Source organism: Ooceraea biroi, chromosome 3 (genome assembly GCF_003672135.1).
Source record: "Ooceraea biroi isolate clonal line C1 chromosome 3, Obir_v5.4, whole genome shotgun sequence".
NCBI classification, from domain to species: domain Eukaryota; kingdom Metazoa; phylum Arthropoda; class Insecta; order Hymenoptera; family Formicidae; genus Ooceraea; species Ooceraea biroi.
Genome location: NC_039508.1, coordinates 3,115,610 through 3,138,681, shown reverse-complemented (window position 1 = coordinate 3,138,681; position 23,072 = coordinate 3,115,610). Strand labels below are relative to the sequence as shown.

The following is a 23,072-nucleotide window of genomic DNA, read 5'->3' as shown; positions in this document are numbered from 1 at the left end:
GTACACGAGTGAATCGCTGATGATTTCAGGCACGTAAAGATTCCAGCCCTAAACGACTCGCAATACATCGGTATGAGCGTGTACTTCGTAGTAATTACGTCGGGTATCGTCGTAGTGCTAGCCAACCTGATGCCCGATCGCGCGACCTTGGCCTTCGTCACGATCACTGCCCTGATCCTGGCTTCGACAACGGCGACCCTGGCACTGCTCTTCCTGCCGCAATTGGCGAACATCCTGGGGGGCGAGAGGGCCGACCCGGTCATACAGAGCCTCGGCCTCAAGATTGAATGTAACACGCGCAGATTCGTCACCGACGACAAACGGTAAGTGACCGGAGGCAGCTCGTTCTCGGCGTAGAAGCGGGGAAAATGGAAAATTAAGAGAGCAATGAGAGCGACAGTAAAGCACAATGGCATCGTTCAGCGCGGCGATAAAGGGAGTTCCCGCTACGGGGTTAATCGGTCTGGCGGATCGACAATGTTCGCTTATCTAGCGTCTACGCGCTGGAATTTCCTCGCATTTCTTCGGAATATCGGGAGAAAAATTATATCCTGTCGATTTCCCGACAGCAGACGCGTTTGTGGCACAGACGGTAATTCGCAAACGTAAGCGCGACTGAGTTGCCAAGTTACGTGGAATGATCACGTTATTTGCTTTTAACATGAGTCGAGAGAATTGTTTCAGATTTTCGTCACTTCAACTCAATCTTCGTCTGTTGCATGTCTTTTTAACCCTTTCGCTTCTAACATTGACACTACGGTTGTCATCCGTGAAATAGTCTGTGTTAATACTGTTTCTATATAAATTTTATTTTGATTTTATGTTTGGAGATTTATAATATAATGAGAGTTAAAACAATAAGAGATTTTATTACTCAGTCACGTAATACTAGTGGTCTATATTGCCGTATAATCGGCGCTGCGTAGCGAAAGGGTTGAAACAGTATTTACGTATTCTTTATGTACTGACGTGAATGATAACTTTAACTGCGTCTATAAAATGATGTCTGCATAAAGACGAAGCACAAACAGTCGATGTTTGCGTTAAGAAGTTGGCTCGAGATACCGTGCACTTTAGCGTTCCTTTGAAAATAGTCGAATTTTGTCGACAGAGAGCTACAGTATCGCGTGGAGGTGCAAAACCGAGTTTATCGTCGTGAGATGGCACAGCTGGAACTGGAATTGGCCAGATTGGAGAAGCAACTGGCGCAAGAGCCGGTAGAGCCATCGCGCACTTCATCAAGCGCCTCGATCCCACAACGAAATCCAAGCATCGGAGGTGGTTTGCCTCTGTTATTGCTCAGTGTTCTGCCGCCGGTTATCCCACGTGCCAGCTGGCCCTCCGCAGATTCGTCCGGTAAGCGTAATTCGACGTTACGATATTGAGAGATTCGCCGTGCAAGGACGAGCGCCCTTTTAATCTGTGAAACACTTAAATGTACTTTGAAAATTCTTGTCCTTTGCTTGTTAAATTAATTTCTCAAAACACAACAGTCAGACGGATCTGTCGAAAAGTTTGGTTCGATTTTTGCATCAAATTTTACTTTATTGCATTCAGGAGAAACAAATTATTCATCAATCAAGTAATCCACCATCTGATTAGACATTATTGTCTGTGATATAGACAACATTGTTGCCTGTGTTACATCTATGTGGCGTCAGTTATTGAAAATCGAACCAAACTTTTCGACCGACCCAATAACAACGAAGTTACCGCGAACGTTCTTATAAATTATCAAGGAGATAAGATGGCATCGATCAATTACCAACATAGTATCATATCGCGATACGAAACGGTGGATCGACTTTTATTAGCCTGAAGTAAAAAGTTAAGATTTGTATCGATTCTGTGAAAGTGCGACCGACAAACACATTTTTCCTTCAAATCAATTATTTATACAGAGAAAAACCAGAAGATTTGAACGCGATAAATAGAACAATATCTGAACGGGATATATGGGATATACGGGAGACAAGGGAGAAAGACAGAAATACATACGCGCGCCGAAACTTGCACGACGAAGCTTCACTGACGGGAGAGAAGGAAGGAATCATAAGTATTAATACTTTTCTCACTCTGTCATTTTTTCGATCGATCAGATGTCCCAGAGAGGTGACAGAAAAATCCCTTTATTGCACGTAATTGCCTGAAAAAAACGTTCACCATGTTCGAAAGAAAGTTGTTATAGAAGACGTTATAGTGTAGAAAAAAAGAAGAGACACCCCGCTCAAACCTTGTTCGAAGTTTCTCCTGCGCATTGAGTTGATTTGTGACTTTCGCGAATTAGATCTCTGACGAGGCATTCGTCTCTTTGAAAGAAAAAAGAAGACACGACCACATGCATGCGCAAGCTTAGCGTTCGAGTTTCACAGTTCGACGTCTCTAAAATCTCTGCGGAGACTTCCATCATAGTTAATTATTCAATGTAAAAGTTTTTGATGCGACAATTCTGTATTCACGTAACTTTGTACTTAGTGCAGCGAAAAAGAGTCAGAGGGAAAGAGAGTCTCAACAAAACAAAGTAGTGGTGGACACAATCCTCTTTTATATAGCTTTAGAAGTACTAGACACGATCTGCAGTTGTACAAAGCCATGTCAACTAGTTTTAGGTGTCCAGTTGCGCAGAAGTAAATTTCCCCTTCCACTCGTTTTAATTAATTCATCTTTTATAGGGTGCAGGGACGAAATGCTCAATTATTGTTCATTTACATCGTCGCGGAGCGCGGTCGCGAGACGCGCGTACGCGTCATAATTGATTTATTTATCCCCGCCACGGTTTACGCGCACGTTAACAAAAGGGTACCATCGTTGAAAATCTGAGTGTATCATTTGCGGTGCAAATATCGCATATTTCATTCGCGGAATATCCGCTTTTGACTGTCGTGCACCACGCGCATATATTTACGCTTCGATAATTCATCGGTCGCACAGGCATGCTTGTACAAGATGGTTATATCGAGTATTCCCGTGTCCTGTGTGAAGCAATTATCCTTCGCATCAACTTGATCGCGATCACGGGAACATCATCCGGTATTATCGGCGGGCAAGTGCTCGCAAGAGCGCGGTTGATGTGTTTCTGATATATCGATTGGCCCGCGTTACATACTTGCATCTCCGAAATCCCGAATCCCTTTGATAAGTCCGGACAATTCCGCACACGGATATGTACATGTACGCGTCGAGTGCGAATCCACACGCCGGCTGCACGTTCCACCCCAATATTTCTGAATGTCTACCATGATCGGATCGAGAGCGAGGTCAAAGGCTGCGCGTCGTTTGCATCTGTGCATGCACACGGTGGTGTCCCATCTCCATCGCGGAATAGCTGACTCTCAGATGCTGCAGAGAAATGTCAAAACCGTGCTTTCTTCAAAGAAAATTTAATGATCTAATCTCGAAGCCATCTACATTCTCAACTGGACCTTTAAATGAATTTCATTCTTCGAGATCTTTGTGCTGGGTACAAGATAATCCAGAAATTGAACATTTTCAGGAAATGATGACACGATTTTCATGTAGAAAATATTGGTCACGGAAAGTCACGCTTGACAGACGATTGTAGCAGGCTGGTTGAAAATTTAAATTGCGTTTTTATCCATTTTTATTACTTTTGTATTTCCATGTAATTTATAATCTCAATTCTAACAGACTTTGAATCTTTAGATAATTACAGCAGAAATTTCGAACAATGTAATATAAAAAACATATTTCAATTTGTTAGTCCAAAAACGTGCATAATTGGGAAAGAAATATTTATATAATTCTATAAGTTTACAGTGTTTTACTACCATGAGGAAATGTAAGCACCTTCTTCCTCCTCTATCAAGACAATTTTCATTTCGGATTGATAGAGACTAGAACAGGAATATATAAAATATTATTCATCCGCGCAGATCCTCGTGAAATTATCGTAATAGAGATGGAAAAGTTCCTTTCGAATATTGTGCGAATGTTTCCAGCCGTGGATCATGACTCGCATAAATGTCGTTTAAATTCGTACGTGCTTTCGCTTCCGCGGAACCTACGTCCCAGCGGCTAGGTCAGACCTCAATGAAGCGTGTCCATCATAATGATCGCACGACGTATAATGGGGTTTCGCGTCATGTACGAGTCTGGATCTTGTTGAAATTAGGCATACGCCGCGGCACCGTAGCATTTAGCAGCCAACCGGATCTGGAGCCGGGCGATCCCAGACAAAGCCTGGCCGACCTTTACAAGCTGCACCGTCGCCGGGAGACCGAGGGACCGAACCGCCTGGGAGTTTTTCAACGACTCTTCAGCCTCTTCGGCAGCAGACCGAGTAGCAGGAAAACCTCCACCGCGTCGTTCACCGGTAAGAAGGCGTCGAGGAATAAAAGAATAAAAGCGTTTCAGAGCTGAAGGTAGTGTGATAGACACGATTTAGCTGTACATGTATACTACGACGTCAGAGACGAGGAAATTTCTCTCGCAAAAGAGCATTCTTGTGAAGCCGGCCGCGCGACGACGACGGAAGATTTAAAGTAAGGATATCAAATTGAAAAGTAGTACCGTCCGCGTGATTATCAGTATAATCTGCATTTTTGCATTCAATCGTTCCCATGAGGAAATGCTTACGCTTTTAAAAAATAAATGCAAATTAAATTTCGACCTCATTTCTACATTACAGTTTACGATTATGCGTGAATTGATGGGGGAGAATATCACGTCATACATCATCTCGTATTACGTAACACGTAACATGATAAAATTGATTTTAGTGAACATGGTTTATATTTCCTTCTCGGTTCTCCAATTTCCTATAATTCATATGTTCATGTATTTAACGTTTATATTGTGCGGCTACAATTATCCACTCGTATTATCTTCATTAGGGGTCGCATCAGCGCTTCGAGTCCACATGGGTTACATCGCTGGTTTAGTGCCTGGTGCGAGGGCTGCTTCTACTTGCCAGGTAGATGCCCAAGGCTCTCACTCGCCTCATGCACGATGCGGTTCAGGACCAATAATTAGTATTACTAGTGAGGAAGACCGTAGATTGAGTCTAGGGCTACGTCGCAAGGAAAGCAGCGAGCCTAGAGTAAATTTCAGCTTGCCACCACGTGAGTGAGCTGTCCCTTAATTTTAACATGTTATCTTAATTAAATATCTCTTTTTTTGGTCAAATGCCTTTGCGTAGGATACCAAATGTTAAAGCAAGTTTATCATTCTTGTAAATTAAAATTTGACATTAAATTTCGATGAAGAAATTGTGTTATCGAAAAGAGCTATTTCATTTATTGCACGATGCGCATAAATATGAAAAAGTCTGAAAATTTCCTTTCATTCGGATTTTACTACTTCTCTTAATTACTGTGATGAAGGCATAAAAACTTGTTCCAGAGGTGAGCACGAGTCAGTCGTCGTCCCGAGAGAAAATACGCGGTTCGCCCCGGTTTCCCCATCGAATAATCCCAACGAACAGTTTGAGTGCCATCGCGCAAGGTACATCGATCCCGAGACCACATCGTTGGCACTCAATGGAAGACGCGTCGAAATCGAAAATCACTAAAACATCCCGTGGCTCCTGCAGCCCTAATTCCGACGTATGGGCCACGAGTGAGGTCGGGGTTCCTTTCAGCGAGCTGGCCAATACCGTCAGAGGTAGGAAACCACCTGATTCCCTGCCTTTGACCATCACCGTAGACTCGAAAATGAGCCCAGTCGATACTAGATTGGCCAGTGATCTGAGGAAGCTGTTCCGGGAGAACGACAGCCAAGATCCAGTCAGCCCCGCCGAATACGAACTGAAAGCGAATGGCTCGAGTTCGTCATCCTCTTCGTCCCCGAAGATAATCGGTATCGGTGATTCCGTGCCCTTAAAGAACGATTCCACCCTCGAGACTTGGCGTGGAACTGGTTCGAACTTTCGTCAAGAGCCGAGTTCCCATCCGTCAAGTCCAGTCATCTCCGTGGTTGACACAGATAATCCAGGGGAGGCAGCCAGCACCGATGTTGACGGTCACACCGCGGGTGTCTCTTGCGAGGAGAAGAGACCGACTACTGTGTAGCGTAACAGTGTGCAAACGTGATCGTGACGAGCCTCTGCTGAGTGATAAAGTCATCATTTCAGATAGACGATATTGTCGGAGACTACGTCCAAACTCTACGTTGATTTTCTCGTGTTCCACTCGCAACACTTTGACGTTTTTTCGAAAGTGGGACGGCGAATCTATCAAAATTCGTAATTACCGTAGCCCGCTTAGACAATCCAGAGATCAAATTAAAAGTCGCATCTGTTTAGATGTTACGTGTGATAGACAGAAAAAGATCATCATGCAGTATAATATTATCACCAAACTAACAAACTACTTAGAGACACACTATGGGCTTGCAACACTATGATATGTCTCTGCAAAAGTCCATCTACGTGTAACTCATGAAAATTATGATAACATTAAATTATAGCGTCAAACGTTAGATAGCTTCACATCGACATTTCAAAAATCGGCTAGATCTCTCGATAGTTAATTCATAATGATGAAATAGCGATAACGTTGTTTATTAGGAATTGATATTATAATCGGTTATTCACGAGGCATAATAAATTGAGCGGTGAATCGGAAACTGTGCAGTGGAACGCTACAAAATCGACACTGTCAATGCAATATAGATCAACAAAAGGAACAAAAGGACAATATAAACATTCGGCTCAACTTAACACGAGAGTTATAACGTTGTTCGTGCCCGAATCAATAAATATGATGCGTGTCGTGATCATGCGATGAACCCGCAAAGTGGCGTACGTGTGAATGCAGGTTTCTTGCCCGTAATGCCTAGACCGCGAGGATCATGGACCAATCGCGATGTAATCTTAATCGTGTGTGTTCGTTAGTAACTGTGCCAAAGAAAAGTAAATAGCACCCGTAAGAGTACGCACCGTTTGTCTTAATGGATCATAAAAGGGACCAACATTTGCGATATTCTTACTTTCAAGTGTTTTCTCTCGCGCGAAATAATTTGGATCCTCTTGGCCCTGATTTAAGGGGGGAGCCTGCTTTAGAACGCTGAAAATAAGGTATATTTTACGAATTGTTTTTGGAGAAACTATACAGCGGATCATTATAAAACTTTGATGCATTTATTGGTACATGTTTAAAGATAAACAAAATTATTTTTTTATTTGAATATATCGCTTGTAGAGGTCGTCCTGGAGAAATCTTAGTGCAGCCGCGTCGCCGGCATTGCAAATTGGTGAGCATTCTCCTGCCTCCAAATTTCGTCTAAACTGAAAAATTGAAATATATTCTCGTTATTTATGAATTCTCATCGTCGATGAACCAAAGAGAGAAGAAAAAAGTTGAAAAGTGCCAAAATGGTGGAGCTTAGAACACAAAAGTACGATTTTTAGGCAAAGTTGTTGAACTTTTTCATGCAAAAGTAATTGTTTAACTTAATGTTTTTATGAATATTAAAGGTTCATCGACGATGGGAATTCATAAATAACAAGAAAATATTTCAATTTTTCAATTTGGATGAAATTTGGAGGCAGGAGAATGCTCACCAATTTACAATGCCGGCTGCACTAAGATGCCTCCAGGACGACCTCTACAGGCGATATATTCAAATCAAAAAATAATTTTTTTATCTTTAAACATGTACTAATAAATGCATCAAAGTTTTATAATGATCCGCTGTATAGTTTCTCCAAAAAAAATTCGTAAAATTATACCTTATTTTCAACGTTCTAAAGCAGGCTCCCCCCTTAAGTTGGAAAGATTATGTCTCCGAAGAAAAGCATTAAAATGCATTTAAAAATGCATATAATGCATTAAAAGCTTTTACCATGCCTATTAAAAATTAAGAAAAATTATGGAAATAAAAATAAAAACGCCAGTTCTTTTGAGAATTCACAATTTCAACTCATGATTAATTATGCTTAGTCTGAGGGCAGGATATTTCCCTGATTGATTAAGAACTCCAAATATTTTGAAAGACAAACTACAAGTACGCTTACGGGGACTACAAATCAAAGTGTTCAGTGCCCTAAACCTTTTCTCTAGTACCTGCGCACATGTGCAATGAAAATATATCTGCTCGAAGTGATTTAAAAATAAGGAACTCGCCACGTTTTGTTTGTAAAACGTGAACACATTGAAACGTACCGATATTTTCATGCCACTGAACATTAACGTATATGCGTATAAATATGTAGATAAAACCAAAAGTGGCAAGGATATGTCTCTGCGAAGGAATCTCCATTGGAAATCTGGCTATCCGACTCATTTCGTAACTCGGGTATCTCGATGTGTCAATCATTAAAGCTCTATTGACTAAGCAATAATCAGCATTGTCTGTGCAAATATGAATGATGTAATAAAGAACTATATATTCTATCCATCTTATCGTATTGAACATTGTTATCCATATCCATCTCACAATTTATACTGTGCATGCATAATAGATATTTAATCAAAGAATATAATACACTAATCTGTAAAATAAAAAAATTATATATATTATTTTATAATTTCTATTTGTTTATTCGGATTTTTATTAAAATATTTATATGTATTAAACATAATACATTTACATTATGATCACACTTTTAGCATTAATATTAATTACATATAACGTTTTCTTATGCATAGATGTATCGTGCGAAAAAAATTTACAATTCTCCAGATAGTGCAAAAAAAGAAAATACAAAATTTTTACAATAGGATAAATTCAATTATCAAAATCATTCAAAACATTTATCATGTTTTCTAATCATTTATAATTGTTTTCTATTTCTATCCAATTGATCTATAAATACGTAAACTAATAATATGCTACATGTGAAAAAGATGAACTTAATTGCCATTAATATTCATAACTTAACATTTTATAATAACAAGTAACAATTGAGCGTGTATATTATACAGACTTATAAATAAGAATTAATATAACAATGAATTTAGTATATTACAGAACTGTTTTCCTTTATCCCCCGCAACTATATCACCGCCTGAAACAATCAACATCTATCTTGGTAAATCGATAACGCTACTTCTACTTTCTACTTCTCTATATGACGGATATCAACTTACGTTAAGTTTCTCTAGGATTGCTTCCGCCGGCTTATCTCGTTTCACGGTCTCTCTTGAATTATCTTCGACAACGCTTCGTTTATCCTTCTCCGGATTGGCATTTCTCTCGGGAGTTTTCTGGGCATTTCTCGCTTCTATTCTCTTGCGATTCAGGAAAGCCATACCGTGCACCCTCAGATGCTTGTCCACCGCAGCTTTGTCCTCGAAAACTGCCATACAGACATGGCATTGATTGGCCACCGTCGTTTTCCCTGCCGCTTCCGAGTCGCCGTCAGTGTCAGGAGCGTACGAGGGATTTTGGCTCATATAAATAATAGGATCCTCTATCCCATGGAAAGCTTTGAGATGCATCTGCAAGCTAGGCGCGACCACGAAGTTCTCGCCACATTCCAGGCATATGAGGTAATGGCCTTTTAATCGGTGATTCGCAGCGATGTGCTCTCTCAGATCGGACATATCTGTGCACCGTTGATCGCATCTCTTACACTTGAAATTACCTTCGCCATCTTCCGCCGTTTCTCGTTCCACGCACAATCCCATAGGCACACTCAAGTCCACGTACTTCTTCGGTGTCCACCGACGTTTTTTCTTGGACGCAAATAAAGTGCTGTCGGATTTCCGCTTCTTACTGCTGGTAAGATGCTGCTTGTAACCGCCGTTGATAAAATCGGGTGAAATCCGCTGCAACTGCGGAGAAATTATCGCCAACTTGCACTCATCCGAGTGCTTCTCCCGGAAATGTGTCCGCACTACGGACCACGAAGTGTTGATCTGTTCACCACACAAGTGGCAAAGGTAATCGACATCCTCTTCCTGCATATCTGTTGGCCCGTGTATAGCGATGTGTCCTTTCGCTTTGTCATTTCTGCAAACGGAAGATCTTGCAACGTCCCTTGATCTATCAGCCGGATTCTCAGCTTTCGTAGGTTTAAGCAAATATTGCGGAATTCTGGCGAGCGGCGGCGGTTCCGGGATGGATGCTAGAAGGCTACGGTTTTCATCCTTCATCTGTAAGTCGCACTGCTCGGTGACAACGAGCGGCTCGATATCGGGTTTACATATCTTCCTAATGTCAACTACCTTTATACGACCATCTGTGTTTGCTTTAGAGACCGAATCGGAATTTGAAACGCTTTTACTCGATTCGAGCGGCGAGTGAACATCATTCGTTTCCCTTGATGGAGATTTTTCAGATTTTGCAACGTGCAAAGCAGTTGATTCGTTATTACTTTTAGCATTTGTTGTCTCTTTGTTGATATCAGGTTTAATGTTGTCCGTTTCTATTGCTTCTTTCGCATGTTCACGTAGCAGATTTCCACTATCAGGTTTCGTTACTTCAGTTTGAAGACTTAATTCCTCTTTTGTTTCAATTTTCGCAGTTGTCTTGTTAGATTCAGATCGCTTTAGATCAACTATCGATCGAACATTGAGAATTTTTGGTAACAGTTCTATTTTCTCCTTATCAATTTTTTCCGCCGTTTGTGAATTTTCGTCAACAAATTCCTCGGTTTTTACAGGCTTCGTGTCTTCCTGTGAATCTTGAGAGACACACGCGAACGTTTCTGAAGTAATGGTCTCAGTAGTCACGATTTTCGGTACTATTATATCGGCGCGTATAGGCGCGCTTAAAGTCTTGTTTGTCTTTGCAAATAACTTTGTGTATTTTTTCCCGTAAATTAAAGTCAATGCTTCCTTGCTAATGAGCATTGGCAAACGAAACAAGTGCACATTTCGTAAATGAGCGTTTAATAGTGATGTCATATGTTTATTTTCTACAACTGTCAACGGACAGAGGGGACACTTGAACCATATTAACTTGCGAATTCCATAAAAGTCCTCCAAGTACGACATGTAGTCATCGTATCGCATAATTATGCCGGTCAGTCTGCATATAACCAGTCGTATCACCGAATTTTGCTCTGATACAGGTGAATGCATCTGCGCATGCTTTTTATACTCGCCATGTGAGGAGAATACTTTAAAACAAGTCTCGCAAGCGATCTTCGTATTGCTGTGCATAATGATGAAGTGTCTAGCAACTGATTCCATATCCCTGAAGCCGTCTATTTCACAAATTTTGCACGCAAATACGCGCTTCTTCAGTGCATGTAAGCAAACGGTCCATACGTGAGCTTCCAAAGATTTTTCAGATGTGAAGTTAAGACGGCAATCTGGACAAACGTAAGGTTCCCTCTTCTTGTGGAAGTTTTGGTGCGCGACAAACTGCACCATGTTATCTTGGCAAGAGCGGCACTCGTGACAAACGTATTTATAGCAAGTACAGTAAATATCATCATTCTTAGGTAATTTCGAAAATCCAACAATATACGATTGAGGTTTCATCAACTTGTCACACGTTGAACACAAATTCTTTGATAGCTCTGATTCCCATTCGTTCAGCATTGCATCATCATCATCATCATCATCATCCTTATCGTTCGTTGTTATATTTTGATCGCACTTCTGAAAGTTCTCGTCTAATATACGCCGCATAGTATTGATGGCTCTTAACTTCTCGTTGAGGATGTGGCCCGGTATGAAATTCAAAACTTTCTCTGTCTCTTCAGTAGCCTGTTGCAAATGGTCTATTCGTTTCTTCAATTCGAGATTATTCAAATGCTGAAACTCAATAATCATTTCTTGCCGCAGCTTAAATATTGTGTCACATATATTTCGATTAAGGCCTTTTATGTTATAATTTGCTACGTTTGTGTCCATGTAAAGATCTCCATTTTCTTGCTCGACTAGCGATATCTTCTCCAAGAAATGTGTCTTCGAAAGCCACTTCGGAGGCGTTACGGAGATTAATTTTGATGTAATCGAATTTTTCCTAACGAACGACTCATTGCTGAGTACCTCGAAAGAGGATGGTGGTGACATTGCATAGGGGAGGTTGCTGTGAAATGAAGTCGCTTGCTTCGTATCAACCTTCGCATCAACAATTTCAAGTTCGTTAGAATCGATAGGTATTGAAGTGTTCAAGGCATTGCGTAGAACCGATACATTAGAAGAATACGATGACGATGACATTAAATAGGGGACGTTGTGAAGTGAAGTCGCTTGCTTCATATCAACAATTTCAGGTTCGTCAGAATCGATAGGGATTGAAGTGTTCAAGGCATGTAGCACCGATACATTAGAAGAATTTTCCGAATGCTTTGTAACATTTTTTGCAGATTTCGTAAGATACTTCTTGCTGTTTACTTGCATGATTTTATCATCCATTTGCTTCTTTTTGGTATTAATGGAATTACACGTTACTTGTGATAGCGTATCATCGTCTGTTCTGCTGTTACCTAACGACGATGTCCTCGATTGTTTTTCTATACTCTTGCTACGAGCAATCCTATCCGCGAGCGGGCGTGAATCCTGTTCCATGTGGATCAGTTTCTCATTGAAAACAAGATGAGATGGAATTTCACCAATTCTCGATATAACATCTGCATCATTTGGGCTTTGAACGGCTAGTACCTTACTAAATTTACGTTTATTGGAACTATTATTTTTTATTAAACTCTGTAGATTTTGCTCTGAATTAAACTTGGACAATACCTGCTTTTTGGAAGAAAACGGGATATCTATCTTAACTGGACTATCTAATCTTTCATTAGCTTCTACTGCAGATTCATCGACGCTGTTCTCTACAGTCTCCTTTAGGAGTGATCGTACTCTCTGTTGCTGCACATTACTTTTGGACGAATGTTTAACAAGTTTTTTATTGGAATATTTTACTATAACGGTATTTCCAGATTTTGCATCTGTTTCGGGTAAACTGAGAGTTTTCTGAAGCGGAATTTTTCTCTTGTTACACATTTTATCTTTATTCTTAACATCCTTTGCATCTGTTTCAGGCAAACTGAGATTTTTCTGAGGCGGAATTTTACTCTTGTTACACATTTTATCTTTATTCTTAACATCCTTTGCATCTGTTTCAGGCAAACTGAGATTTTTATGAGGCGGAATTTTTCTCTTGTTACTCATTTTATCTTTATTCTTAACGTTGGTTGAGCATTTCTTGGATACTACGTATGACGGTTCTGTTTCCGGTTCTACTGGTAATTCCGATTCTATTGATAGTTCCGGTTCTACTACTAGTTTCGATTTCACTAATGATTCCGGTTCCACTGATGATTCCGATTCAAAATAATGCGGAATCATAGAACCACAATCCACGAAAGCGATATCGTTTGACATACACGGATTATCTTCGTTCTCTGTCACATTCTTGTCGGAGATGTGTGTATCTTTAGTGTCGTCAAATTCATCAGCAGGACTCTTGCTAACGTCAGTGCCAAGAGAGATGAAATGCGTAAATTGATTTGTCGTTGATTTCTCAAGTTTCTTGAACACTTCTCGACCTTGATATTTCTTGACGAGATTACCGATTACGTTGTCATTTTTGTCAATTAGTTTCCACCATTTATCCTGCACGTCAAATACGCGTAGCCAGTCCATAACATGCGTGCACAAAATAAACGTATGTTCCATTATTGCCTCGCACGCTATCTCGAGCTCCGCGGTCCAATTACTACTGCTCATGCCAGCAGGTATCGGCATCAGCACCAGATCGCCTATATCTACCAAAGTAATACCGTGCATCTTCATGTGTTCAAACAGTTGGCACTGATTGTAAAATATCTTCGTGACTCCAAACTTTCTATCAAGTAGACCCTGTGATCGCAAGTACGCGCGTTTGTCAGCGTTCGTTTTGCTACACGTGGGACACGCAGAGCCGATTTTAGTCGTATGGGTGCACACCGTTACAAAACAGTGCTGACACCACAGTCCCAAGATCCAACTACGCCGTTTATAATGATCCTCGAAGCTGCTTCGAAAGCGAAAGCTGAAAGAGAGATTTCAGTCACACTCGTGACGAAGGATTCATAAAATCCTATAATGATGACGCTGCTGTGTCACTTACCAATCTTTGCAATGCTTGCACACGTACAGTGGATCAGACTCCATGATCTCTTCGCTCAGATTTGCCGGTCGCTCGGTCGGCGTGTAAGGCAGACAGTGTTTTCTAAACACGGCATTATGTATGGACATGTGATAACGTGGGCCCCATCTTTTAATTCTGGCATTCTTGCGCAGTCTCGGTACGCGCAAAATGTTCTTCGAATGAAGACCAAATTTCTGAAAGCAAATTGTCAATCTTGAATAAGAAGGTACCTTAGGTATTGACATGAGATTATTATGATTACATCATAAACATACGCTCGTACGTTAAAGCATTGCAAAGACTAACTCTAAGAAAACTTTTTATGCATGAGAAATATTGCAGTCGTTCGATCGATACAACTTGCAACATCATTATGCGTATAAGGTATTTACTGAACTGGTTCTTCCAATTCCTCGTTACATATCGGGTTGGCCAATAATTTCCCTTTGCTTTTCGCATCGTTCACCAGCCAAACATTGCACCGTTTCACGTAACCAAGCTTGTGCAAGTGATTCACGACGCTAGATTTCGATATTTTTAGTGTCTCTGCTATCTCCCGTGCTCTATAGGATGGGTTACTTTCGATCATCGCTTTGATTTGGTCAACATCAATTTCAGTCCGCCGTCCAGGACGTGGAAAATGAGAGGTGAAATCACCGCATCGGAAGCGCCGGAACCATTCGCGAATGATCCAGTCGCGTATGGCATCAGGCCCATGCGCGGCTCGAATCTTTTCACCTGTCTGTGTAACGCTATGTCCTTTGCAAAAATGAAACAGTACGATTTGGCGCATATACTCATTTTTGTTCTCCATATTTAAACCAACAGTAAATGCTCAGAACTTAACCAATCTGAGCAAAGTTTTTCTTAATTGAGCGTCGACACCACTTTATTTACTATAGATATATATATATATATGTATATATAAACATGTACGAGTAACGCCTGTCATGTTAACCGCACCATCTGCCGAAAAAGAGGGAAATTATTAGCCAAATCAATATTTACTCAACTGTAGAGTGAACCCGAGTACAAAGGTTTATCCGATCAAGCAATTTAATTTGTCTTTTGCACGCATTCGATACTGATTCAGTATTGATATGATTATTATTTTACGTAAAATCTAGTGAAATGAATCGATAAGTTGTTGCATTGGGTTGACCAGACAATCTCCATGCTGATTTTTTTAGCAGAATCCAAACGCAAAACTTTGTGCTAATACTTAATACAAAGTCTTGCGTTACCGGAAGGTCCGTGGAGATTTTTTTTAGCAAACTTTAAACGCAAAACTTTGTATTAATTCTTAACAAAAACCCGCACAGATTTTCTAGTCAACCCAATATATCTCATGAAGCTGCGCATGTAGCCATGACACTTGAAACCAACTTCCGGTTCGATCGGTAAAACAGTGCATGAAAGAGCTGCCATGGTGGCAAGAAGCCGAAACAAGACACGAAATACCGAACGTAACGTTAATCAAAGCTTTATTTAACACGTTCCATATGCTGCGCAACTTGTCTAGCTTGGCCTCCTAGTTCAGGCTACTCAACATTCTCGTTGTTACGAGAAACGTTGTAATGAATGAATGAACAATGAAATATGTCTCATAGCATCATTAATTGAGCAATTGTGTGCAATGGCACTTATTACATAAATGATCTACGTGATACGAACGGAAAGTCTCTTAAAATCGATGCAATGAGGAACGTGTTAACATTATTCTAATGGAACTTATCAGTTCTTTCTGTTGTAGCTTAATATGAAACATGATATAAAATGAAGATTGTTCTTACAGGATAAATTCTTGCAGTCAAGGGTTCCACTGATTCTATCGTTTTACTCATCGTTTTGATTTGTTAATTGCAATCACAGATCGTTTGTTGTATCCTTATCACAATGAACGCAGAGCCAAGATCTTCAAAAGGATTCTGCAACTGTAAAAACAAAAGACATTAGATATTAAAAAACAAAAATATATTAGTACATGAAATGATAAAAGAAGTATGCATGTAATCTTAATTATTCAAGTATCATGAGTGTGCACACACACACACACACACACAAAATACATCTAAGTAATATAATCAGATGTTACACATGTATATACATATTTAAATTAATGACTCTTATAAATTATAAATTGTTCTAAGAATCCATTACTCATCATACACTTCATAATACACTTATCACATATATTGCTTGTTGCAGTGTATATATCCAATGAGAAAGCATGAGTATCAGATTAACTTAATGGAACCATACCTAAATGATGCTATACAATCGAGTATCCATAACACATTGCCTTCTTTCCTTGCTACAGAGACATACCATGTCAGTAGCAATCCGTTCCTACTATGAAATATCACCTGGAACAATAAAAACATTTTATTTGATGATTCGTGAAAGACATGCACGTGCCAACGATAATGAATAAGTAGAAGGAATCACACAGAAGCGATCCACTGCATATCATGTATGTGTACATACAACAATGGGATAATTACTGCGAGTTGAACCTGATTCGATATTCGCATCAGAGTTTCGTCCGCAACTAACGATCAATTCATCGACAAGTATCGCTACAAACCGTAAGAAGCTTAACAATGTCCTTTCCCAACACAACACTCTTTCACGAGGCTTCCTGCAACAAAATCTAACCTCTTAATGATCGCTACCAGAGCGCGCTAGTCTCGGAAACATAATATGTCCGTGATCGTGCGAGGACATGAAAGTAAAGAAGTAAACTTGAAGTACTTTCAGTACACGTAATCAGTTTTAGATATATTATAGCGTCTAAACAAAACTCCTATCTCAGTCACATAAATGTTTCAAGTTTGCATTTTACTTGAAAAATTTTGTATTCAAAATATTTGCTCTTTTTCCCACTTTATTTTTCTAATTTTTCTGAAAATTGAATTAAAAAGTTATCATATTATTATTGCCGTTTATCTTTTAACTTCAAAAATCGGGCTATCGTGTAACCGTATATAGGCTGTAATTCAGTTAAGCATTGCAAATGCTACAAAAAAACACTTTCTTTTTATATATATATATATATATATATATAAAAGGAAAAGGATGTAGCATTTGCAGTGCTAACTGGACTGTAGCCAAGCCAATACGTACAACATATAGACTACTCTCTAGTCAAGAACAGTTCATGCCTAAAACCTTCAGTAAGTTGGAAGAAAGACGAAGTGGTTGAAGTGTTGATTGCGTAATTGCAAAATGCGGTTTTACCAATTTAATGCGTTCACCGGTAGACTAAAGCAGTCCACCAAATTCCAGCCGCTCTATCCTGTCGTAAGTGAAAATACACGTGATGTTACACGCGGACAACAATTGAGAGTAAAGAAATCGGTGATAAATCTGGTGGCATGTTCGAACTTGAAATAGCCTCGATCAGCTGCATATTTCCGCATTGAATATTTCGATTTGTGACAGTATCTGGTATCTAGTGTTTCCACCGTATAACAAGTGCATTAATTTTTTTGGAACTGCTCCGAGACGATTGTCAATTATTCGTTATCAAACTTGATTATCGAACTTGATATCGTTGTAAAGCAACCGTGCGGCCATATTCGAATATGCCTGTGCTCATGTAACACTTTCTGAGCCAGATTTTATATTATAATATATAGAGCGAAATTGAAAGATAATTAAGAATGTTTTTATCTGAGTATATTGCATACTCGTAATCGCGTTATTTTGAAGCTTGACTTTGAAACTATTATATAGAAACATCGATGTCAGGCATAGTTCGGATCTATTCTATAAGTATACTTCTCATCTCTGTTCTAAAAAATATAACAATAACTGGTCTAATCTTAAACATAATGCAAGCTATATTTTCATTAAATGTAAGAGCTTTACTTTTGTGTCATTTCAGTCCCCTCTTCCTTTACAGAAGGCAGAGCCAGTAATGATTTACGATACGATAAAAACAAAACCAGTGACAATAACGCCAGCATTGAACTACTGTACTGACAAAAAACCAGCTACTCTTAGCCCAAAGATGTGGGCGGAGTATAAGTACTTTGCGGCAAGTATTGTGCTAATAACTTTTAGTTAGAATCTCAATTTCTCAATGAGAATTTCTTATAACATTCTTTTTCTGTTCACAGAGTGTGATAGACAAGCCAGTATACTTGGCAAAAGGCGCGAAGGATAAGTTCTGGTTCAGATTCACAGTGGCATACGTCGGTCTTTGCACGTTGCAATCGTTTTACTTCATAGCTAAGGAATGCTTGAATATTATCTGAGCATAGACGAGTAAATATAATGTAGATAATAAATGTATAGATATTATCGGTACTACTGATATCCTGTATTAACATCCAGAGTGTTAATGCTAAAAAATAAATTGAAATACTTAAATGAAATTGAAGGTTCATATTTTGTATTTAATGCCATTCACTTTCACTTGTAAATCTTGTAAATTTCAAGGTTTCTTTTAAGTAGTTTGTATTACAAGTTTGCATTTTATTCGTTCATTTTAAAAGTAAACTTTGTTATAAAAAGCAATAATAAGAACACTTGTTTCACTCAAACTCTATCACTGTTTGCACAGTAAAAATTTTTTACCTAGTACTCAATTGTCAGCTGAAAATAAAACTATCGAACGTGTCGTTTAATTTACCAAGTCGTACTGTTGGAAAATAAAACTCATTTAATTCTATGTTAAATCGTGCTATTTCCTATTATCTCATTTTCAATACAAGAACAATGAAGATTTATGTACAGACTTTCTTGGATATAAATCAGCTATATCCTATTTTTATATTATTAATTCTTTGTGTAAGCAGTTATTCGATTTCAGTTCATCGATGTCAAATTAGAAATATTTCTACCTTCTTTTTTTCGAGAGGGGATTTATCAGCTACCCGATAGGTAAAGAAAAGTATTTAAAAATGATGGTAAATGTTTTGACATGTTTATTAATTTTTTGTAATAAGGATTGAATTTCTTCAAAAAAGCACCGAATTAATTTGCTCACCTAATATAATAATAATAGCGATATTAATGGAATATCGTGCGGAAAAGATATTCAATTCCCAATCGAGCTTTTTAAACCTCTAGCTTACTTTGCCAATAGTTAGCAAATAGATAACGCCAAACTACTGATTTAATAACTACTGATATAATAGAGGCTGCATTCCGATAATTGTAAGAGCAGTCATATGCTTATCTTCTACTTTATTGATAAGGAATGCTTGAATTATTTAACGAGTAAATATTATGTATTTATAAACATTAGCCCGAGGTTGCCCGAGGTTGCCCGAAGTACCAAGCGCACACGTACCAAGTGTACCAACACGTATGTACACAGTACGTAGCTGGTGCGTTACAAGATCGTCCCCTCCACGTGCTATGAAATGGAGACACTGGAGTCAGAATCTGGCACCTTGACACTGTGCTTGACGCTCACTAATTCATTGGTAGGTCATCCGTGATCGGTTTGACAGTTCTAATGTCACAACACGAAGAAGTCCATACCTGGCAAACAGGTTAGGTATGGGGAAAACAACGAGAGTGGTCGTTTGCGGCATGAAAGGAGTCGGTAAGACCGCTTTGCTGGAGCAGCTCATATATGGAAACGTCAACGCGAAAACGGTAACACACTCACGTTGCAACTGTTGTCATGCTTGTCATACAAGGATTGTAAATGCACGGGATTGTGATCAATATTATTGTACAGGAGATTCATCCCACGATCGAGGATATTTACGTCGGCAACATTGAGACTGATCGAGGTACGAAGGAGAAGGTTAGATTCTACGACACAGCTGGGCTTGAGTCTCTTCAGAGCAATGTAAATAATCAGCAACTTCCACGGCACTACCTCGGATTTGCTGACGGCTACGTTTTGGTCTATAACACTGGTAAGCCCGAATCTCTTGATGTACTTTTTCCCTTGAAAAAGGACATTGATAAGAATAAGGACAAGAAGGAGATAACTGTGATCGTGATCGGCAATCGGACGAAAACCGATGCTGCATCGCATAACTTAGAGAATACTGCGAGTAAAGCATCAAACTGGTGCGCTAGAGAAAAGATCAAGCATTACGAAGTGAATATCATGGACAGATCCAGCCTGTTCGAGGCCTTTGTGTATCTGTCGTCCAAGTTGAATCCTCCTACTAACAAAAGTACATTTCCGCAATTGAGCATGGGTAGGAGATCCGTTAAAACTGAAGCACAGTGATGCTCGCTTAGGGATACGACGTAAAGTTGCGCAAATGTAAACGATTACGATATGAGTCTTGCTTGTGAATGTTGTACTCAGGTATAACTTATTCAATAATAGCTGAATATCGCCTCCGTCAGTGCGGACACATTTTGAGATCTCAATGACTATGTATGCAGCATGCACTTTTATGTTAATCTTGAACATATGTGTGATACTAGACTCGAAACTCGAGATAACTGGGGTTCCATGGGTATCATGGGTACTATAAATCATGTACTTAAGTTATCAAGCAACAAGTTTGCTGCCAAAGTCGTCTGATACAGCATTTATTTACTTTTTAAATATAAATGCAAAGTTATCAAATTTTTTGATATTTTACTTCATGATTGCATGATTGCATTATTATTTCAATTGAAGTTACAAAACTATTGAATCTCTCTTATTATATGTACTTAACTCGCTTTATAGAATTTAAGCTGTGGAGCGAAAGCATTGTTTTTGTGCAAAAATATACAATTATTGTAAAAATGGTACTTTGTACTTATCGCAATTTGAATTGTGATTATATCGATAATATATATTTTAATTATATATATATATATATATAAATATACAATGCAAATTATACAAACAACAAGAATGTTTAAAAAATAAATACCATTAGTAAACACAACGTTGTCATGCTGTTTTTAATCGTATCACCATTCCAGAGATTCATCTAATTTCCGCAGACGCAGATCCGTTTTGAGTAAACGATCCCACAATTCACTGGTAACTCCAAATCCTGTGAAAATGATGGTGATTATAATTATTATTGTACAAACAACAATTCTCAGCAGTTACCTTGATTGTGATGTAAAAAGTGATGATAGTTATGTCTTCTTTTCATCACGTAAAAATACGAGCCAACTTTTGGTGCTCCATTGTGCAAATAATAGTGCATTAAATCATAAGACAAATAGCCTGTAAAATGAATATTAATTGTAAGCTTGTAATTATGGACTTATATAACATTTGATCAATTAATTAATCTTTATTATAAAGTAATTAATCTCGACAAAAATTCTGATACATTAATAAACGTGCGGACAACATACCCATTACCGTACCAGCTGCGATAAAACTAACAACCGTCGAGGGAAATATCATCTTATAAATGTGCCAAACTATCGCTGCCACAGGTAAACCAAATGTTGGTGGAAACACTAGTCTCCGCCCATCCATTGGTGCCTGTCAATGCATCTTGCAATTGCAATTGCAATTGGTAAAATTATGTCGCATTTAAAGTAAAGTAAGGAGATTTTATACCTTATGATGACACCCGTGGAACAAGAAGTGCAAAGTAATCAGTAATTTAGAATTGTGCGGCGGTTTAAAGTGAAACACTTTCCGATGCACAAAGTACTCTACGAGAGACCAAATAAAAAACCCAACAAGAAATGATAGTAGAATCCTTGGCAATTTGATTACTGAAAGAGAATGCTCGATAATTTTATAAGATATTCGGATATATTCTAGATACATTACAAAACAATTCACGTGTTAGAAATACTGTATCAAACCTATGTTCGTCGAAACGTCCAAAATACATCCTATATAAAAGAGATACATAGCTACCGGAAGCCAGACGATCGGCATAACATACCATGGTGTGATTGACAAGGTTTCTAAAATATCTGATTTAAAAAACCGAATGGGTCGGTTTACGGGCAAATTTACCCATTCCCAATATCGATCGCCCATAAAGCCTACTTGCCACAGAATCGGCGCATCCCAATTTACCAAGTTCTGGAATACAATTGATTTTGTCAGTGATAATTCATTAAATACTATTGATTAACTTAACATAATTCTATCTAGCAGAATTAACAAGGTCTTTTATATATATGCTCGTGCAAATATTTTTTACTTATTAATTTCAAATATTACACAAAGATAAAAATTCTGATATCGTCATTTTTGTGACGGATAAAGAAAGAAATTTCCTTATTTCCTTAGTATATAATATGATTGTACAATTATTAGAAAAACTTTTAAAGATAGAATCTTGATCGATGCGTACTTTCATGACTTATTATGGTAAAATATAATATCACACGGTACGTCTTTTAATTCTATTTTGAATTCTCAGTAGGACTGGCAGTAATAAATGCTGATTCTCAATCAAGGTTTTCTATTTATATATTTATTTTTAACGTTAGAAGATTTAATTATTAATATTAGAAAAAATTTATTTATTAACGTATGCGAAGTTTCTCAGATCAGAAGTATCTAGAAAAACTTGTTCCTCGAATTTTCCATAACCGTACTTTTGCGTAATCGCATTAATATAATCTTTTTATAATATGCAATGAATTTCTTGTGAATATGTACATAGGTCTGTTGGTTACCTTGCACTTATGAATCACTCACTTCGCACTCATTATATCTTTCTTGATGTTGCACAGCAAATTCCTCGAGAAGATAGTAGGCAGATTTGGAGTGAGGATGTTCCGTTAACGCTTTATCCAGGATTTGATCCCTAAAACGTAGGAGAGTGTTTTTTCCGCCAGGATGATAGTTCAAGAAACCAGAAATATTATAAACACGATCTCGATATTTCACTAGAAACTTTGTCGACTCTTCCTTCATCGTGCTATTTCGATGAGAATCTTTCACTCTATTCACTGCGACTGCATCACTGTCCTTCACTTTGATATTATCCATGACGGTATTTTCCAAATGAAACACGTTATCGAAATATTTACGATAAACATTCATTTCCGGTACTATAAATAAGACAGTAGATTTTCCGTGTGCTAGATGTAGGATTCGCTGTGCGCCGTACACGTCAATGCATTCTACTAAGTAAGTAGCTGACGTTATGCGACTTGTTAATTTACTATACTAG

General features: G+C 38.6%; 5 protein-coding genes across 10 annotated transcripts in view; 3 read left to right on the top strand and 2 right to left on the bottom strand.

The window, feature by feature from the left end:
• LOC105281380 overlaps window positions 1-6,866 on the top strand; it is a 65,043-nt gene extending 58,177 nt beyond the window's left edge. The window contains exons 15-19 of the mRNA XM_011342579.3: window positions 30-323; window positions 1,112-1,356; window positions 4,133-4,333; window positions 4,854-5,081; window positions 5,362-6,866. Coding sequence (XP_011340881.1) covers window positions 30-323; window positions 1,112-1,356; window positions 4,133-4,333; window positions 4,854-5,081; window positions 5,362-6,029 — 1,636 coding nt within the window. The 3' untranslated portion in view covers window positions 6,030-6,866. The remainder of the gene's footprint in view (window positions 1-29; window positions 324-1,111; window positions 1,357-4,132; window positions 4,334-4,853; window positions 5,082-5,361) is intronic.
• A 1,488-nt stretch (window positions 6,867-8,354) lies between these two features.
• Window positions 8,355-16,956, bottom strand: LOC105281378. Of its 5 annotated transcripts, none has more exons than XM_011342576.3 (6): window positions 16,480-16,956; window positions 16,255-16,358; window positions 15,786-15,926; window positions 13,972-14,186; window positions 9,051-13,893; window positions 8,355-8,968 (listed from the first exon to the last, which is right to left on the bottom strand). In XM_011342576.3, the coding sequence occupies exons 3-6, from the start codon at window positions 15,834-15,836 to the stop codon at window positions 8,957-8,959; spliced, it is 5,121 nt and encodes a 1,706-aa protein (XP_011340878.2). In that variant the 5' UTR covers window positions 15,837-15,926; window positions 16,255-16,358; window positions 16,480-16,956; the 3' UTR covers window positions 8,355-8,956. The 5 variants fall into 5 exon arrangements, with proteins under 5 accessions (XP_011340878.2, XP_026824499.1, XP_026824500.1 ...); XM_026968698.1 differs by having other exon boundaries at window positions 16,509-16,956; XM_026968699.1 differs by having other exon boundaries at window positions 16,580-16,956.
• Window positions 16,957-17,137: 181 nt separating this feature from the next.
• Window positions 17,138-18,374, top strand: LOC105281377. Of its 2 annotated transcripts, none has more exons than XM_011342570.3 (3): window positions 17,138-17,295; window positions 17,900-18,034; window positions 18,117-18,374. In XM_011342570.3, the coding sequence occupies exons 1-3, from the start codon at window positions 17,221-17,223 to the stop codon at window positions 18,252-18,254; spliced, it is 348 nt and encodes a 115-aa protein (XP_011340872.1). In that variant the 5' UTR covers window positions 17,138-17,220; the 3' UTR covers window positions 18,255-18,374. The 2 variants fall into 2 exon arrangements, with proteins under 2 accessions (XP_011340872.1, XP_011340871.1); XM_011342569.3 differs by having other exon boundaries at window positions 17,145-17,295; window positions 17,882-18,034.
• An 884-nt stretch (window positions 18,375-19,258) lies between these two features.
• Window positions 19,259-20,691, top strand: LOC105281375 (NF-kappa-B inhibitor-interacting Ras-like protein). The gene is made up of 2 exons (XM_011342566.2): window positions 19,259-19,605; window positions 19,691-20,691. The coding sequence occupies exons 1-2, from the start codon at window positions 19,507-19,509 to the stop codon at window positions 20,195-20,197; spliced, it is 606 nt and encodes a 201-aa protein (XP_011340868.1). The 5' UTR covers window positions 19,259-19,506; the 3' UTR covers window positions 20,198-20,691.
• A 148-nt stretch (window positions 20,692-20,839) lies between these two features.
• Window positions 20,840-23,066, bottom strand: LOC105281376 (fatty acid 2-hydroxylase). The gene is made up of 6 exons (XM_011342568.3): window positions 22,595-23,066; window positions 21,745-21,970; window positions 21,491-21,651; window positions 21,280-21,412; window positions 21,026-21,145; window positions 20,840-20,966 (listed from the first exon to the last, which is right to left on the bottom strand). The coding sequence occupies exons 1-6, from the start codon at window positions 22,940-22,942 to the stop codon at window positions 20,881-20,883; spliced, it is 1,074 nt and encodes a 357-aa protein (XP_011340870.1). The 5' UTR covers window positions 22,943-23,066; the 3' UTR covers window positions 20,840-20,880.
• Between the last annotated feature and the right edge of the window lie 6 nt (window positions 23,067-23,072).